This window comes from Ornithorhynchus anatinus, chromosome 5, assembly GCF_004115215.2.
Source record: "Ornithorhynchus anatinus isolate Pmale09 chromosome 5, mOrnAna1.pri.v4, whole genome shotgun sequence".
Lineage (NCBI taxonomy): Eukaryota > Metazoa > Chordata > Mammalia > Monotremata > Ornithorhynchidae > Ornithorhynchus > Ornithorhynchus anatinus.
In genome coordinates, this window is record NC_041732.1 from 1,804,708 (window position 1) to 1,822,430 (window position 17,723).

Consider the following 17,723-nt stretch of genomic DNA (forward strand, 5'->3'; position numbering starts at 1 on the left):
GCCAATTTGCAGGATGGGGTGACTGCGGCACGGGCAGTGGGGCCCCCTTCCCCGAGACCCCCCCCCCCCCCAGGTGGGCCGGCTGGGTGAGGGGATGGGCGAGATTTAGAGGTGAGAAATCTGAAATGCTGCCAGCCCCCAGTGAGGGCTGAACCCCCCCCCCCCCCGGGAGGCAAGGGGGCAAAGAGGGCTGCCCGTCCAGAAGGTCAGAGTGGATCCCTCCTTCCCCTTTGCAGGTCAGAGGCTAGACTGGAGAGTCTCCCCTCTCCTCAAAAACCTCTGCGTGAAGCAAAAACTCATCAGCTTGTAGGATCATCAACTCATTTTTTTAAATGGTATTTGTTAGGCGCTTACTATGCGTTAAGCACTCTTTTTAAGCACCGGGGTGGGTACTGTGTGCAGAGCACTGTGGTAAGCGCTTGGGAGAAATACCAAACGGAAGAGTAAATGAAAACATTGGCCCGTTCCCACCACGCGCTCTCTTACTTCTGTTTTCCTCCCGGGCGCTCCTAAGGAAGCGCGATGCCAGACGTGCCGGTCCAAACGCGACAGTCCGGGTCAGCAGATCAGGTTAAACGCAATCGCTCTCCCACACGGAGCTTCACCCATCTTAATCCCCGTTTTACAGATGAGAAAACTGAGGCCTAGGGAAGTGACTTGGCCCACGGTCCACACGCAGACAAATGGCAGAGCGGGATTAGAAGCCAGATCTTCTGACTCCCCGGCCCGTGCTCCATGCACTAGGGTACGTTTCCCTTCTCTAACCCCAACCAGGGGGGGTGGAGGCGCCGGGAATCCTTTTCCTCGTCTGTAAAATGGGAACGGGGACTGCGTCCAACCCGATCTGCCCGTACGGTGCTTGGCCCCTAGTAAGAGCTTAACAAATCCCCCCATGATGATGATTCTTCCTAGGTGCGCCGCCTCTCCGGGCCCTTTTAGCCGTTCTCCCCGCTCAGGTGGCGAGAGCGGCGATGCGCATGCGCCTCGGGCCCCGCCCCCCCCCCCCCCCGGTCCACCCTAAAGGGTCCGGGGGCCGCCCCCACCCCCCTTGACCCACCCCCAGCTGCGGCCTTTCCGATCGCCGTCCACGCGAGAGAGATGCTGCTGGGAGGGAAGGCGGCAAGGGGACCGGGGCCCACGCCGCCCCCTCCCGACACCCCAATCTCTGCTCAAGGCTGTCTCAGGCCCCACCTACGCTCCCCTCCCTCCCCCCGGGGACCCTTGGCGCTGGGCCGACCCCACCGCGCCCCCTTCTTCCAGAGCACGACGGGCGCCCAACCCTCCACGCCGCCCGTGGGGCTCAGAAACCTAACGGTCGGCCAGGCAGCGGTGGCCGAGGCAGGTAGGAGGGAGCCCCGGCGGGGCGGAATGAAAGCAGGGCAGTGGAGGGGGGGGGGCGGAGGCCGCTCCTTGACTCTTCTCTTTCTCCCGCAGCCCCGTCCGGATTAGCGGGGGGTCCCACGCCGCCCCCGGGACTGGCGGAGGCGATGGGGGCGCTGGGCCTAGACGGGGAGCGCGAGTACGCGGGGGACATCTTTGCCAGCGTCATGGTGAGGGGGTTTCTGCGGGCCCGGGCCGGCTCCCCTTGGGCCCCCGTCACTCATCTCGCCCCTGGCGGGGGACCCTTCCCGGACCGGCTTCCCTAGTGGGCGCGGTGATTGCCGGCCCGTGACCCTTTCCCGTGGCTCCCACTCCTCCCAGTGGCTGCGCGGGCCCGACGCTGGGCCTAGGCGGCTCCTCTCTTGGCTCCCTAGTTCCCCCAGGCTGACCGCCCGCTCCCGAGCCCGGACCTCTCTCCCGCCGTGACCCCGGAGATGCGTGCCCTGGTGGTGGACTGGCTAGTCCAGGTGCACGTAGGTACCAGGCGAGAGGGAAGGGGCGGCGGGGTCGGACAGGACAGGTCGGCCTGGTGAGCCTGGCCCACCTCCCACCCCAGGCCGCCTTGGGAAGGGACGTGTGCCCCGGGCAGGGTCGGTCAGTTCGATCGTATTTAGTGGGCGCTTAGTGTGGACGGAGCGCTATACTAAGCGCTTGGGAGAGTACCGTACAACAGAGTTGGGAGACACTTTCCCTGCCCACGGTGAGCTTACAGTCTAGGGGGTGGGGGAGACGGACATTTAGAAAAGAAAGTTACAGATCTGGACATGAGTGCTAAGAGGCTGAGGGAGAAGTGATAATGGGAGCAAATCCAAATCCAAGTGCGAGGGCGTCGCAGGGGGGGGGGGGGGGGGGGGGGGAGAAGAAGGAATGAGGGCTTAGGCAGGGAAGGCCTCGTGGAGGAGATGTGCCTCCAATAAGGCTTTGAGAGGGTGGGGAGAGTGAAAGTCTATCGGCGAGGAAGGGCGGTGGGGAGATAGACGAGGCCATCTCTCCTTTCTCTAAAAGTGCCGCTCCTCCCTCCCCCTCGACCCCTTTCCCTTTCCCCAGGAGTACCTGGGCCTGGCCGGGGACACGCTCTTCCTGGCCGTGCACCTGCTGGACTCCTTCCTGCGCGCCGCCTCCTCGGTGCGCCCGCGCCGCCTGCAGCTCCTGGCGGTGGCCTGTTTTTTCCTGGCCTGCAAAGTGGAGGAATGCACGTGCCCCGAGGTAGGCGGCCCCCGCCCGGGCCGGGCGGCCGTGGGGGCCGAGGGCGGGGTGGGGGTGGGGGGGACGGGCCCGCCGCCCCTTCGCCCCCCGCAGCCGCCCCCTGTCCCCCCCGCCTGCAGCCCGCCTCCCTCTGCCTCCTGGGCGCCGACTCCTTCTCCCCGGCCGAGCTGCTGCGGGCCGAGCGGAGGGTGCTGAGCCGCCTGGACTTCCAGCTGCACTACCCGGGCCCCCTGCTCTGCCTCCGCCTCCTCGCCGCCCTGGCCCGGGCGCCCCGGCAGGTGAGGGGAGGGGAGGAGAGGGGAGGGGCGGCCGCCGGACCCCCCTCCGAATTGAAGCCCCGGCTCTGAGCCCCCTCCTCCCTCCCTCCCTCCCTCCCTCCCGCCCGTCCCGGCCAGGTCCTGCTCCTGGCCCAGTACTTCCTGGAGCTGTCCCTGCTGGAGGCCGCGCTGCTGCGCTGGGAGCCGGGGCGTCGAGCCGCCGCCGCCCTGGGCTTGGCTCGAGGGACGTTGCAGGAAGCGGCGGGAGCCCCCGGGCTGGCGGTGTACAGGTACCGGGGGCCCCCCGGGGACGGGACAGGTGGGACCTCCCGGGCCGCTCCACCTCGCCCAGCCCCGGACCCCATTCCCTCTTTGCCGTTCCTTTCCTCCGGCGCAGCGAGGCGGAGCTGGAGCCCATCCAAACCTCCATGGTCCGGTCGGCGCTCAGCGCCCCCGCTCCGGGGCTCGGGGCCATCTTCCTCAAGTACGCGCGGCCCCAGCGCCTGCAGACCAGCCTCACGGCCGCCTGCCTCCTCCGCCACCGCCGCCGCCGCCGGCCTCAGCCCTGACGGTGGCCCCGGCCTGGCCGGCCCCCTCCCCTGGGCCGCTTCGCCCCGGCCGGACCCACCCCGGCGCTGGACGCCACGGGGAGGCCAAGCCGGGGGATTAAAAAAGAAACGTGGGTCTGTGTGTCCGCGTCTGTGCCTCTGTCCGTGCGTCTGTGCCTCTGTCCGTGCGTCTGTGCCTCTGTCCGTGCCTCTGTCCGTCCGTCCGTCCGTCCGTCCGAGCTGAGCCCGGGGCGGCCGACGGTTCAATAAAGTGCTCTTGTCTTTTAGGCCTCGCGCTGCCGGTCCTTATTGGCTCTGGGACCCGGGGCGCGTCCGCCCGCTGGGATTGGCGGCCGGGCCCCCCGCCCGTCTTCCCATTGGCCGCCGGCCCCTCCGCCCGTCTTCCCATTGGCCGCCGGGCCCTCCGCCCGCCTTCCCATTGGCCGCCTTCCCCCCGCGGAGCCGGCCCCAGCCCCAGCCCCAGCTCCCGCCGGAGGAGGCCGCCCCCTCGGCCGCCCGGCCCGGACGACGGCGGAGGCGGCCGCAGCGGGACCCGCTTCTCGCCCCGCTCCCCCTCCCCGCCCAAGACGTGGGAGCCTTTTCAGTCATTATTCAATCCTATTTATTGAGCGCTGACTATGTGCGGAGCACTGTACTAAGCGCTTGGAATGGACAAATCGGTAACAGGTAGAGACAGTCCCTGCCCTTTGACGGGCTTACTTTTGGGCCGGCCTGCTGACCTTTAGCTCCCCCCACCCTCTCTGTTGCCTCCGGCGTTGGGGACGCGGGGGAGGGGGGAAGGGTAATAATAATAATAATAAGGGTGGTATTTGTTAAGCGCTTACTATTGTGCGGAGCACTGTTCTAAGCGCTGGGGGGGGGGGGGAATTCAGCCTGGATTCAGATTGCCCCACCTGGAGTTCACAGCTTAAATCCCCAGTTGACAGATGAGGTCACTGAGGCCCAGGGAAGTGACTTGCCCGAAGTCACACAGCCGTCAAGCGGCGGAGCGGGGATTAGAACCCATGACCGCTGACTCTCAAGCCCGGCCTCTTTCCACTGAGCCCCGCCGCTTGGAAGCCGCCGCCTCTTTGCGGCTGTGCGGGGCGGCCGCGCCCTGCGGTCCCGCGCCGGGCGCTCGGGGCCGGCGGCTCCTCGGGCGTGCGGGGCCGCGGCGCGCCGCGGGGCGGCGCGGGGAGAGCGGGGCGGGGGCGAGGGAGGAGGGAGGAGGAAAGGAGCCGCCGGGTGGGGGAAGCTGGGTCGCCGCATCTTTCGGCCGAGAGGGGCCTCGTCGCTCCAGACGCCCCCGCAGCAGAGCCCCGGGGGCGGGCGGGAGGAGGAGGAGAGGGGGGAGGGCTCACCGAGGAGGGGGCGGCAGCCACGCCGGGATTTTCCCACAATGCAGCGCGACGCGCTGTCCCCGGTGCTGATGCTGAGCGCTGCCCCCGAGCCTCCGCCACCCCGCCCTCCGCCCTCGCACTCCCCCCCGGTCCCGGCCTCCCGGCATGGCCTCCCTCGGCCGGGTTCGGCCCCGGAGCCCTCCGGGGGCGCGGGCGGGGCCCTGGACAACAGCCTGCGGGCCGCCGTGGCGTTCAAGGCCGAGGGCCAGCGCTGCTACCGCGAGAAGAAGTTCCGCGAGGCCATCGGCAAGTACCACCGGGCGTTGCTGCAGCTGAAGCGGCGGCAGGGAGCCCGCCCGCCGGGACCGCCCGCTTCAACCCCCGGTCCCGGTCCCGGTCCCGGTCCCGGCCCCGGCCCCGCCCGCCTCAGCGACGAGCAGCGGCGTCTGGTGGAGAGCACCGAGATGGAGTGCTATGACAGCCTCACGGGTATGGAGGGGGGGGGGGGAGGAGGGCGGCACTGAGGACCCCGCATGGAAACCGCCAGTGGGGGCAAGCCAGGGACTCGTGGGGCCGAAGGGAGGACGGGCCTCCGCGGAGATGCAATAAGGCCGGGAAGGTCGAGGCGGGAGCGGAGCAGAGAGCGGGCCGGTGGGGAGGACCCTTCAGAGGAGAGCCGGGGTCAGGTGGCTGCGCAAAAATCGGGCCGGGCCAGGTGGGGCAACTCTTAGGGTTCCGGACACCTACTGCTCCGTGTCACCGTCCCGCCGCAGCCTTTCCGGAGAGCGGCCCTTCTAGCTGGAGAGGTGCAGGCGGAGGAGTCCCGGGGGAGGCTGGCCGGGCCGGGCCGGGCCGGGCCGGGCGGAGGGAAGATGCGGGGGCGGAGAACAGGGGAGGGGAAGGGAGGGGAGGGGAAGGGAGGGGAGGGAAGGGGAAGGGAGGGGAGGGGGGCGCTGGCCTGACTTGCCCTGCAGCGCCCCCTCCCGGCCTCCCGGGCGCCGCCTCCTTCTCCTGAGTCATCGCTCAGTTTTATCTGCGCGCTCCAACTCGGGCCTCTTGGGCTTTAGCGCCCCTTGGCTCCCTCTAGTGGCCACCACCACCTACTTCTTTACAACTCGGGTCCGGGGGGCTTCTCTCCAGGGACCCGCGCTTTATATCCCCCCCACCCCCGTCACCCTCTAGTAGGTGGCTCGATTGGAGCTTTTGGTAATAATGATGACGATGGTATTTAAGTGCTTACTATGTGCCAAGCACCGTTCTGAGCATTTACAAGCCGGGCCCTATCGTTTTTTGCCCCCATTGGCTCCTCTTAGGGGCTGCCCCGATTGCCCCAATCCAGTGTCTCACACTTCCCCCATTGCCGACCCCTAGTGGCCTTTGGATCCTCCACGGGCCCGGGCATAACGATCTACTTTACACCACTGGTAGCCTCTGGGGGCCCTCGGTTGCATTGGGCCCTTTATATAAACCCCGGCGGCCTGTGGAGACTTTACCTCCCTCTACTCCCCGCCCTCCATGGGCTTCCTATTAGCGGCCGCGCAGATTGGATCCTTTAAAATATGAGACTTGGTGATTTTTTCTTCTCCATTGGTCTCCTTTAGTTGTCTCACCGATTGGGCTTTTTACCATCCGGCCTCGTCGGTTTTAATCTCCATTCTCTTCTCCCCCACCCCTCTAATGACCAGAGGGGAGAAGCTGTGTGGCTTATGGCTAGAGCGCGGGGCCCTGGGGGACTCAGAGGTCAAGGGGACCGGTGTCTAACCCGATTTGCTCGATTCCACCCCAGCGCTTAGTACAGGGGCTTGATACATAATAGCGTTTAACGAATAGCATAACTATTATCATATTGGTCTCTTTACACTCCAGACCCCTACTCTTTTATCACCGTTCGCACCCTCTAGTGAATGGATTGATTGGGACTTTTACAATCCGGGTCCGATTGTTTTGAACCGCCACTGAGGGTTCTTTATAGTCCGGAGCTCATCAGGTTTACCCCCATTGGTCCTCTCTAGTGGTCACACCGATTGGGCTCTTTACGATCCGGTCTCTCTTCGGCTTTATCTCTCTTGGTCTCCCGCTCCCCTCCCATTGAAGATCGATTGACCCCTTTGCAATCCGGTCCCATAGACTTTAGACTTTCCTCCTATTAGCGTCCTAGAGCAATGCCCATTGGTCTCTTTACAATCCAGGTACCGTAACCTTTGCCCTCATAGGCTCCCTCTAGTGGTCACGCCTATTGGTCATTTTACAATTCGGGAGACTTTAATTTTTACCCCCATTGGCCCCCTCTATTGGCCTCGCTTATTGGTCATTTTACGATTCGGGCGACTTTAGTTTTTATCCCTATTGGCCCCCTCTAGTGGTCACACCGATTGGGCGCTTTATAATCCGGGTCTCGTGGGCTTTATCCCTATTGGCTCCCTCTAGCGGCCGCGCTGACTGGCCCCTTTACAATCCGGGTCTCGTGGGCTTTATCCCTATTGGCTCCCCCTAGCGGCCGCGCTGACTGGCCCCTTTACAATCCGGGTCTCGTGGGCTTTATCCCTATTGGCTCCCTCTAGCGGCCGCCCTGACTGGCCCCTTTACAATCCGGGTCTCGTGGGCTTTATCCCTATTGGCTCCCTCTAGCGGCCGCGCTGACTGGCCCCTTTACAATTCGGGTCTCGTGGGCTTTATCCCTATTGGCTCCCTCTAGCGGCCGCGCTGACTGGCCCCTTTACAATCCGGGTCTCGTGGGCTTTATCCCTATTGGCTCCCTCTAGCGGCCGCGCTGACTGGCCCCTTTACAATCCGGGTCTCGTGGGCTTTATCCCTATTGGCTCCCTCTAGCGGCCCGCGCTGACTGGCCCCTTTACAATCCGGGTCTCGTGGGCTTTATCCCTATTGGCTCCCTCTAGCGGCCGCGCTGACTGGCCCCTTTACAATCCGGGTCTCGTGGGCTTTATCCCTATTGGCTCCCTCTAGCGGCCGCGCTGACTGGCCCCTTTACAATTCGGGTCTCGTGGGCTTTATCCCTATTGGCTCCCTCTAGCGGCCGCGTTGACTGGCCCTTTTACAATCCGGATCTTGTCGGCTTTATCCCTATTGGCTCCCTCTAGCGGCCGCCCTGACTGGCCCCTTTACAATCCGAATTTCGTCGGCTTTATCCCTATTGGCTCCCTCTAGCGGCCGCTCTGACTGGCCCCTTTACAATCCGAGCGTCGTCGGTTTTACCCCATCGACTCCTTCTATTGGCAATGCCCGTTGAGCGCCCTGGAATCCCCTTCTTAGGTGTTGTAGTCCGATTGGCTCGTTGGAGATGCCATCCGGATTGGCCCCTCTTTCAATCCATGGCTCCACTTTTCGCTGGCTTTGAGTCTAAACGTTAACGGCCCATCGCCTGTGCCTTGTTCCACCCGCCCGGTCGCCGCCGCCGCCGCCGCAGCCTGCCTGCTCCAGTCGGAGCTGGTGAACTACGAGCGGGTCCGGGAATACTGCCTCAAAGTGCTGGAGAAGCAGGAGGGCAACTTCAAGGCCACGTACCGCGCAGGCATCGCCTTCTACCACCTGGGCGACTACGGCCGCGCCCTACTCTACCTAAGGGAGGCTCGCAGCCGGGAACCCACGGGTGAGAGACCGGGAAAACCGTTTCGGAGGCGGGTTGGGAGATGGATAAGGGAGAGAGGAGGGCACAGGCTCGGAGCTCGAAGGGGGGTGGGACCCAGGCGGCCACACTGGGCATGGCGCTGCGCCCGGGTGGGGCGGGGAGGCCTTCCGGCACACACCCCGACTTAGACATGAACACTCTCAGACGTGTTCCGACTGTCCTCGCCGTACGTAGCAGTGTGGCTCAGTGGATAGATCACGGGCCTGGGACTCAGGACCTAGGTTCTAATCGTGACCGTGCCGCCTGACTACTGTGTGATGTCGGGCAAGACACTTAACTTCTCAGTGCCTCATGTGTAAAATGGGGATGTGTGAGCCCATATGGGAAAGGGACTGTGTCCCACCTTGCATCTACCCCAGCACTTAGTGCTTGGCACAGAGTAAGGACTTAACAAGTACCATAATTAGTATTATTACGTACACACGCATGCGGCTGCACCGCCCCCCACTCCCCAGGCCAACAGAGTTACCCAGTCCTGGGTGCCCTCTCCCCCTGCAGACACCAACGTCCTCCGCTACATCCAGCTCACGGAGATGAAGATGACGCGCTGTAGCCGGGAGCGGGACGGCGGCAAAAAGGTGCCGGGCTGAGGCTCCGGCAGGAGCTCGCCATCTTCCCTGGGGCGAGGGCAGCGCCTCCAGCACCACAGCACCGCCCCGTGCACCTCTCCTCCTCCTCGAAGCGTTCGAGCGCGTTTTGATAACTGTATTTTTATTTCACGTCGCGGCCTCTCTGTAAAGGCTCGGGACCGACTCCAACTCCGCCTCCGTCTCTCTCTGTCGCGACCGAGGGGTTGGGCCGAAGCAATCCCCCTGGAAGGGGTGAGGGGAGGAGGTGTGAAGTGGGAAAGCGAGAAGGCGGTGGGTGTCAAGGGGGCGGGGGCCCCGGATCCCCCTTTGCCCGCCGCGGAGGAGGAGGAGGAGGAGGATTCTGCGCCCCTCCGGGCGCCCCCTGGTGGCCGCAGCCGCACTGCAGCGAATGATCGGGCGCCCCCTGGTGGCCGCTGCAGCGAACGATGGGGCGCCCCCTGGAGGCCGCAGCCGCACTGCAGCGAACGATGGAGCGCCGAGACACAGCAGGTGTGTGTTTGGGCGGGGAGAAGGGGGCTGCTTTTAATTTAAAAAATAAAATCAAATCACCAAGATTTCTCCCCCCCCCCTTCCCGCCTTTGGTCCCCCACCTCTACCCCTCCCTCTCTCCCTCCCTGCAGAGCAGGCACCGAACTGGCTCAGCAGGCAGCACATGGTACAAACATCACAAGATTAAATAGCAGAACTAGTCCTCCCCCGCCCCCACCCCCCCCACCCCTCCCCAACCCCAATAAATACAGTGGTCTGGCCCACGGTCCTCTTCCCCCCACCCCACAGGGGCGGCGGGGCCGGGCCGGGCGGGGCCGGGCCGGGTCAGGGGGCTCCGTGCCCCGCAGGCTAGAGGAGGGGACGCTGGCGGCCCAGGCCCCGGGCGGCTCAGCGGGACGCATCGGCCTCCAGCTGGGAGCAGGACGGGGGCAGCGCACCGCAGAGGGGCACCGTGCTGTCCAGACTCTGCCCGTCCACGTCCATGTCCATGAGCGTGGGGCGGGCGGGGGTCCCCGGCGTCTCGGTCACGCCCGGGGAGGGCGAGGTGCCGAGGGTCCAGCCGACGGAGACGAGTTTCCAGGGATCCGGGCGGGGGCGGCTGACGGCCGGGCGGGGGCGGGGGGCGAAGGCCAGGCTGGTGGGGCGCTCCGTGGGGCCCCCGGCCGGGTCCGTGGCCCGGCGGCGGGCGGGGAACAGGGCCTGAGGGTCGGGCAGGCGGGGGAAGTCCGAGGGTCCTGGCGGGCGAGGGGGAGGAAGAGCCGGTCGGGGCTGGGCCGCACCGCCGCCCCCGCCCCCCGGGGTCAGGGCAGAGGCGACCCGGGCCCCACCACCTCCCCTCCCCCCCCGGGGGCGCCGGCCGGCCGACTCACCGAGCCCCTGGGCGCCGTCGGGCACCGGGCGGGGCTGGCCGTGCACCAGCTGGCGGAGGGCCCCGTCCGAGGGCGTGCGACGGTGGCCGCGGGGCACGGCCCGGGCGGCCGTCACGTGGGTGGGGGTCAGCGACTGGCGCGGGTCCTTCTTGAAGCTCTCCACCTCCAGGTCCACCAGGGGATTGGCGCCCTTGAAGGCGGCGGGCGGCGGGCCGGGGTCCGGGCCTCCGGCCGCCGGCGGGGCCTCGTCGCTGTCGGAGCGCAGCAGCGAGCGGGTGGAGTTGCAGTCGGACAGCGAGGACAGGGAGACCAGCGTGGCCGACGGGGCCAGGCCGGGCACCGCCTCGGCCTCCTCCCGGCGTCCGGCCCGGTGGCCCCGAGGGCCGGCGACCCCGCGGTGGAAGCGCCCGGCCCGAGGGAACAGGCCCTCCCGGCGCCGCCGCCGCCGGTCCTCCCCCTCCTCCTCCCCGCAGTCCTCCTCCTCGTCCTCGCCCTCCGCCCCCCAGGCCTCGGCCAGGTCGCCCCCCAGGGCCACGGCGCCCAGGACGGTGGCACAGCCCAGCAGGGCCAGCTCGCTCCTCTTGCGCGGCCCCCCGCCGCGGCCCGGGGTTGGGCCCGGCTCCTCGGGGCCCCAGGGGCTCCGGCCCGGCGGGGCCTCGTCGCCGGGCAGCGGGAGGGTGAGGTAGGACGGGTTGTTGTAGGGCGACGGCGGGACGCTGGCCTCGTCCGGCTCCGCCAGCTCCTCTGCGGGGAGACGGGCGGGGGGTGGGCTCGGGTCTCGCGTCCCCAGCCCTGGGGCTTCCTTCTGGGGGCCGGCAGGGTGGGGGGGCGGGGGCTCTTCGGCCCTGGGGGCTCCCTTTAAGGGCAGTCGAGGAGGGGATTGGGGGGGTTCTGCCCTCTGACCCCTCGGCCCCCGGGACCCCCTCTCGGTGCCCACCCCCGGACCCCTCGGGCCTAGGAGTGCCTTCTGGGGGAGGGGATGTGGAGCTCCATATGGTGGGAGGTTGGGGGGGGGGGGGTCTCCTGCCCCTGGGCCCCCTTGATCCTGAGGTGAGGGAAAGAGCCGCCTGGGACGTGGGCAAGATGGACAGCGTGACCTCAGGAGGCCCCAACTAGCCTGTGATTCACACCTAACCCAAGACCCCCTCGCCCCCAGGCCGAAGCCGAAGCCCCAGGGGGGGCCTGCCCCTCCCCCAACCCTTACCCATCTCGGTGAGGCTGGCGAAGCCGGGGGTGACGGGCACGTGCTTGGGGGATTTGCCCAGATTGGGAGCACTGGATGACCACTGCTTGGTGCCTTCTCCGAGAGCCTTCAGCCTGATCGGGGGAAGGAGGGAGGGATGCAGAGCCGGTCACCTCCAGGAGAGGCCCCGCAACCCTCTGAATTCAGCCTGAGGAGGGAGGAGATGGAGGAGCCCCTGGGCCAAGCATTGTGGGCACTGCTCCCTCCTGCCCAGCCCGTTCCTCTCCTCCCCCACCCCCATCCCTCTCCTCCCCACCTTCAGGCCCCACTGCCCATCCCTGGCCCTCACCCCCACCCTCTGGCCAAACCAATTATCTTGTATCTACCCCAGTGCTTAGTACGGTGCCTGGCACATAATAAGCGCTTCACAAATACCATAATGATTACTATTAGGCCCCACTGCTCGGTCCCGGCCCTGGCTGCCCACACCTCTCCTCTCCACCCCCGGCCCCCGGGGCCCGCACCTCTCCTCCCCGCCCACGCGTTCTTTCTGGAGCGTGGTGCTGGGGCCCCACGTCCTCCCCTTCTTCTTGCTGCCCACCAGCTCCTCCTTCTTCACAGCAGCACTGCGGCCCCACGTCCGGCTGCCGTCCACGGGGGTCACTGCCGGGGAGAGGTGGAGTCAACCTGGGCCCTGAGTGGGCACTTGACTGAACCCTTTGTCTGGGGAGAGGCTGGGCGAGGGGCCCCCAGGCAGGGCAGAGGTCCATATGCCCACTAATTCCCTCAGTGGTGGAGAGTGGGCACTGGACTCAGATGAATGCAACGACGCCCATTGAGCAGGGCTAGACAAGTGGAGGTTGGGCGGGCTGGACCCCATGAGCGGGGCTAGGGAGTTGGGAAGGGGGCCGGCCCGGGGATGAGTCGGCCCCCCCGAGCGGGGCCGGTGGAGCCGGCTGGGGCGGGGGCACTCACGGCGGATGGCCCGCAGACGGGGAATGATGCTGGGGCTGGCCGGGGGGCTGCAGCCGTCGGCCCCTAGACCCTTCCTCTTGTCGAGCGTCGGGGAGGCCTGGACCGTGATCTTGTGCTCAAAGCCTGGGGAGTCGGGGGGGCCAGAAGGGTGACGTTGCCACATCGGCCTCAGCCCCGATGCCCGCTGCCCGGCCTGCCCCTTCCCCTGCCCTCTCTGCGGCATCCCCAGGCTTGGAGATCCCAGAGCTGAGCCCCTCCACGCCCCCTCAGCACCCTCACACATAAGGAGGGGTCTCCTCAGAACAGGGCAGGGCAGAGGAAGGGGCTGGGCCAGGCCACGAGGCCTCCATATCCCCTGACTTAGTGTCCGTCAAGAGGGCAAGCCGGCCGGCCCCATGGAGAGAGGGAGGGTCCTCAGTGGACACCGGCCAGTGACCGGGAAGCCCAGACTCAGCGAAAGGCAAACAGAGGCACATGAAGAACAGAAGGTGGTGAAACCAGGGTAAGTCCAGCAAATGGAGTGTTAGGCTCTACCTGAAAAGGCCACGGGTTCTTGGTTTGGGGAGTTGGGCTGGGCCCACATGGGGTCTGAACTGTGCCCTCAGAGGGCAGAGCAGTGCCCCCAGAGGGGCATATCATGCCAGGGAGCTGTGCCACGTTCACAGCGGTCGGACTTGCGCCCAGAGGTTTCCCCGACCTGTAATTTTATTTCAATATCTGTTTCCCCACCCCCTTATACTTTAAGCCCCTCCAGGGCAGGGATGGTGCCTACCAACTCTACTGCCCCGTGGTCTCCCACATATTCAATAAGGCGTTGCGCACCCAGTAAGCGCTCAATAAATACCACGGCCTGACAGATCGATCGACGCCCCCACACACGCGCAGGGAGGGGCGGTGTGCCCGCGGAGGGGTTGGGGATGAGGGGAGCCGTACCCGAGGGCAGGCTGATGCGGTTGCCGTCACGCAGTTTGAGGCGGCTGCGCTTGAAGTGCCCCTTGCGCTTCTTGACACGCGGTTTCTCCTGGCTCATCTGGCACATGATGAGGTGCAGCTCCCGTTCCACGATGTCGATCTCGCGCTCGGCCAGCTCCTGCTCTCTCCGCCGCAGCTGTTCTTCCTGCGACTTCTGCTCCTGGGCCGCCCGCAGCAGCTCCTCCTCCCGGCTCCGCAGCTCCTGACAATAATAATAATAATGGTACTTGTTAAGTGCCAGGCACTCTACTGAGCGCTGGAGTGGATACCAGCAAATTGGGTTGGACTCAGTCCCTGTCCCATGTGGGGCTCCCCATTTTACAGATGAGGGAACTGAGGCTCAGAGAAGTGAGGTGACTTGCCCAGGGTCACACAGCAGACACTTGGAAGATCTGGGTTCAGAACCCCTGACCTTCTGACTCCTGGGCCTGAGCCCCATCCACTAAGCTCCCCTGCTTCTCCTGCGGGCAGGGGTGTGTGTGCGTGGAAGGGCAGCTGCAAGGGCGCCTTCAGGACCCCTGCCACTTGGGGGCCCATGGCCACCCTGGCTCTTCAGGCACTCAGGCTGGTGATACTGGGCAAATGGCCCGCTTAATTAATAATTAATTATAGTACTTGTTAAGCACTTACTATGTGCCAAACACTGGCCCAAGTACTGGGGGAGATACAAGCTAAGTAGGTGGGACAAAGCCCATGTTCTACATGGGGCTCACCATTAATCCCCATTTAACAGAGGAGGTAACCGAGGCCTTGAGAAGTAAGGTGACTTGCCCAAGGGCACACAGTAAGTAGGTGGCAGAGCCGGGATTAGAACCCAGGTCCTCCCGACTCTCAAGCCAGGCTCGATCCACTAAGCCGTGCGGCTTCTCCACTTGGCCGCTGGCCCTCAGAGCCAGGGGTCCAGTGGGTCCAGCGCGGTTTCCCTCGGGGCCGTGGGGGTCTCTCATATTGCTCCGGGTGCTCGTGGGCACCCTCCTTTTAGACCTCAGCTCCCCGGGGGCGGGGGTTGGGTCTGCTCATTTTTCTATTTTCTCAACTAGGCCCGCCCCAGTTACAGGGGCTCGATAAATCACCGTGGCAACGGGTTCAAACCCCCAGCCCCTTCCCCATCCCCCAGCTGCCATCCCTATCCGTCTCCTCTCGTCCCCCCGACCTCGGGCCTGACCTTCTCCTTGGTCCGCAGGTCATCGAACATGTGCTGGATCTCCAGTTTCCAGTCCTCTTGCAGCGAGTGGAAGGACTCGAGGGGCATCTGGAAGAGCGCTGACTGCTCGATGGCCTCCAGCCTGGCCAGGATGCTGCCGAAGCCCGGCCGGCTGTGAGGGTCGGGGTCCCAGCACTCTGTGAGGGGGGGGACAGCGGGACGCCATGCTACAGATGGGGCTCCCAGAATCGTCTGGGGCCTGAATAACCCTGGATGACCAGAGCGGGAAGGAAGGGGAGAGACAGGCCAGAAGGGTGCCCAGCCCCAGCCCCGGGGCACGCTCACCTTCCAGGAGGCGGGCGAAGGGCTCGGGGCAGGTAGAGGGGATGGGCAGGGTCAGCTTGTTCATGGCCACCCCATAGGCCACGGCGAGGGCGTCGATCTCTCGATACGGCACCTCCCCCGTCAGCAGCTCCCAGAGCAGCACCCCGAAACTGCACGTGGTGGGGCACCGTCAGCCTGAGGGCCGGTTCTCTGGGCCCGCCACCGCCCCTCGCCCACTCCTCCAAGCCAGCCCACCCCTCGCGGCACCTCCAGACATCGCTGCTCTTGGAGAAGAGGGACAGGCGGATGACCTCGGGTGCCATCCAGGCGTAGGTGCCCGCCGCACTCATCTTTGTCGTCTTGTGCCACTCCCGTGCCAGTCCAAAGTCTGTGATCTTTAGCACCTTGTCCGACAGATCATTGTTCTCGATCTTCTCCAGGATGAGAACTGTGTAGGGAGGAAGGGGGATGGGGGGAGGCACGTCTCAGGGGATGCCCCCGCCCACCTTCCGCTCACAGGTCCGAAATCCCCTGCTGAGTCAGGGTCCCCCTTCCATTCCCTTCCAAAGCCTTCCCAGATGTATCTGCAGTAAACAGTTCCAGGCTCTGGTTCCCCAGGCTCCTGTATCCTCAAGTTTCCCTATTCCCCAAGCTCCTGGGTCCTCAGGCTCCCTGTTCCTCAGGCTCCGGGTTCCCCAGGCTCCCAAGTCTTCAGGCTCCCTGTACACCAGGTTTCCCAATCCTTGGGCTCCCAGGTCCTCAGGCTTTGGATTCCCCAGGCTCCCAGGTCTCCAGGATCCCTGTTCCTCAGACTTCCTGTTCCTCAGAATTCCTGTTCCCCAGGCCCTCAGGCTTTGGGTTCCCCAGACTCCCAGGTCCTCAGGCTCCAGATTCCCCAGACTCCCTGTTCCCCAGGCCCTCAGGCTTTGGGTTCCCCAGACTCCCAGGTCCTCAGGCTCCAGATTCCCCAGACTCCCTGTTCCTCAGAATTCCTGTTCCCCAGGCCCTGGGTTCCATAGGCTCCCAGGACCTCAGAATCCCCGTTCCCCAGGCCCTAGGTTCCCCAGGCTCCCAGGACCTCAGAATCCCCGTTCCCCAGGCCCTGGGTTCCCCAGGCTCCCAGGACCTCAGAATCCCTGTTCCCCAGGCTCCAGATTCCCCTGACTCCCTGTTCCCCAGGCCCCGGGTTTCCCAGGCTCAAAGATCCTCAAGCTCTGGGTTCCCCAGGCTCCGAGGTCCTCGGGCTCCCGTTCCCCAGACTCCAGGGCCCCCAGGCTCCCGGTTCCCCAGGCTCCCACGCTGCAGCGTTGGACACCAGGGAGAGGAAAAGGTGTCCACCGCTGCTTGACTTTTAGAGGCCCGATGCCCGACTGGGCCCTGGGAGCCACTTTTCGAGGCGAGCGCCATTGGCCGGGGTCCCTCTCCCTGTGGGGCCTACCCTCCGGCCGAGGGACCCCCCCCCCGGGGGTGGGGGGAGAGGACTCACTGTTGATGGACTTGAGGTCGCGATGGATGATGGGCACGGGCGCCCCGCCGTGGAGGTAGGCCATGCCCCGCGCCACCTGCACGGCCCAGTTGACGAGCACGTGCGGGGGCACGCGGCGTCCGGCCAGGGCCCGGCTGAGCGGGCCGCCCCGGGCGTACTCCATGACCAGGCACAGGTTCGGGGGTCGCAGGCAGGCCCCGCGCAGGGCGATGATGTTGGGGTGGCGCAGCGCCCCGAAGAGCCGGGCCTCCCGCCGCACCTGCTCGGCCGCGGCCCTCGGGTCCTGCTCGGGGTCCGGCCGGGCGGCCTTGACGGCCACCTCCTCCCCGCGCCACCGGGCCCGGTAGACCTTGCCGAAGCCGCCCACGCCGATCATCTCCTCCAGCCGCAGCTCCTGGAAGGGGATCTCCGGCGGGAGGTCCGGCGGCCCGGGCCCGGCCCCGGGGGTCAGCGGCCGGCCCGGCCCGCCGTCGGCCGCCGGGCCCGGGGCCACGTAGTTGCTGGGGAAGACGCCCACGCGTCCGCCCGGCAGCTGGCCGGTCCACCAGCCCTCGTCCCCGGACACGGCGCAGTCCTGGGACAGGACCTCCACCCGGTCCCCTCGGCGCAGGGTCAGCTCCTCCTCGGCCGCGGCCTCGTAGTCGAAGACGGCGGTCCAGAAGGGGCCGGCGAGGGGCGCCCCCCACCCCGCCGCCCCCTCCCCCTCGTCCTCCATGGGGCCGGGCACCGCCCCCCTCTCGCCCCGGGCCGCGGGGCGAGGCGCGCCCCTTCACCCACGCGGGACGGCGGGGCTGTGGCCGGTCCCCGGGGCGAGGCCGGGCCGGCGGGGGTGGGGGGCCACCCCGGGAGGGGCCATAGGAGAAAAGGCGACGGGGGCGGGCTGGCGGCGGGGCGCCGGGGCCGCCCCCCTCCCTTCCTCCCGCCCCGCGCCCGGGTCCCCACCTGCCCCCTGGCCCCCGGCCCGGCTGGCGGACGGCCGGGCGGGCGGGGATCCGGGTGGGGAAGGCCCGCAGCTCCCGCCCTCACCTGTTCCCGGAAGATGCGGCCGGGGCCTCTACGGGCCGGGTCCAGCGCTCATCTCCCACGGCCCGAGGCCCCGGGACCCCGGGGCGCATCTCCGGCCCGGACCCCCACCCCCACTCCCCGGCCGCCCCTGCCGACCGGCCGCGGTGCCCGATGGCGGGGCTCCCGCAGCCCCCCGACCCTGCCCGCCGCCCCCTTTACCCGCCCGGAGGCTCCATCCCGCCCCTCCGCCCTGTCCCAGCCCCGGCCCCAGCCCCTTCCCCTTCTCCTTCCCCTTCCCGGGGATGTCAG

At 66.7% G+C, this 17,723-nt stretch overlaps 3 protein-coding genes across 7 annotated transcripts; 2 read left to right on the forward strand and 1 right to left on the reverse strand.

Moving 5' to 3' along the window:
- Window positions 1-1,053: 1,053 nt before the first annotated feature.
- CCNP (cyclin P) lies at window positions 1,054-3,678 on the forward strand. Of its 5 annotated transcripts, none has more exons than XM_029065273.2 (7): window positions 1,054-1,342; window positions 1,435-1,550; window positions 1,755-1,857; window positions 2,428-2,586; window positions 2,706-2,864; window positions 2,982-3,133; window positions 3,241-3,573. In XM_029065273.2, the coding sequence occupies exons 1-7, from the start codon at window positions 1,099-1,101 to the stop codon at window positions 3,511-3,513; spliced, it is 1,206 nt and encodes a 401-aa protein (XP_028921106.1). In that variant the 5' UTR covers window positions 1,054-1,098; the 3' UTR covers window positions 3,514-3,573. The 5 variants fall into 5 exon arrangements, with proteins under 5 accessions (XP_028921106.1, XP_028921107.1, XP_028921103.1 ...); XM_029065274.2 differs by having other exon boundaries at window positions 1,755-1,853; window positions 3,241-3,500; XM_029065270.2 differs by having other exon boundaries at window positions 1,755-1,853; window positions 2,982-3,678.
- A 1,060-nt stretch (window positions 3,679-4,738) lies between these two features.
- On the forward strand, window positions 4,739-9,135 carry TTC9B (tetratricopeptide repeat domain 9B). The gene is made up of 3 exons (XM_001520306.4): window positions 4,739-5,220; window positions 8,156-8,338; window positions 8,876-9,135. The coding sequence occupies exons 1-3, from the start codon at window positions 4,791-4,793 to the stop codon at window positions 8,965-8,967; spliced, it is 705 nt and encodes a 234-aa protein (XP_001520356.2). The 5' UTR covers window positions 4,739-4,790; the 3' UTR covers window positions 8,968-9,135.
- Window positions 9,136-9,698: 563 nt separating this feature from the next.
- MAP3K10 (mitogen-activated protein kinase kinase kinase 10) lies at window positions 9,699-17,263 on the reverse strand. Its single transcript, XM_029064993.2, has 10 exons — window positions 16,410-17,263; window positions 15,191-15,371; window positions 14,945-15,093; window positions 14,621-14,796; window positions 13,417-13,657; window positions 12,484-12,606; window positions 12,033-12,171; window positions 11,530-11,642; window positions 10,326-11,069; window positions 9,699-10,190 (listed from the first exon to the last, which is right to left on the reverse strand). Exons 1-10 carry the CDS (start codon window positions 17,122-17,124, stop codon window positions 9,844-9,846), a joined length of 2,928 nt encoding a protein of 975 aa, XP_028920826.1. The 5' UTR covers window positions 17,125-17,263; the 3' UTR covers window positions 9,699-9,843.
- Window positions 17,264-17,723: the final 460 nt, after the last annotated feature.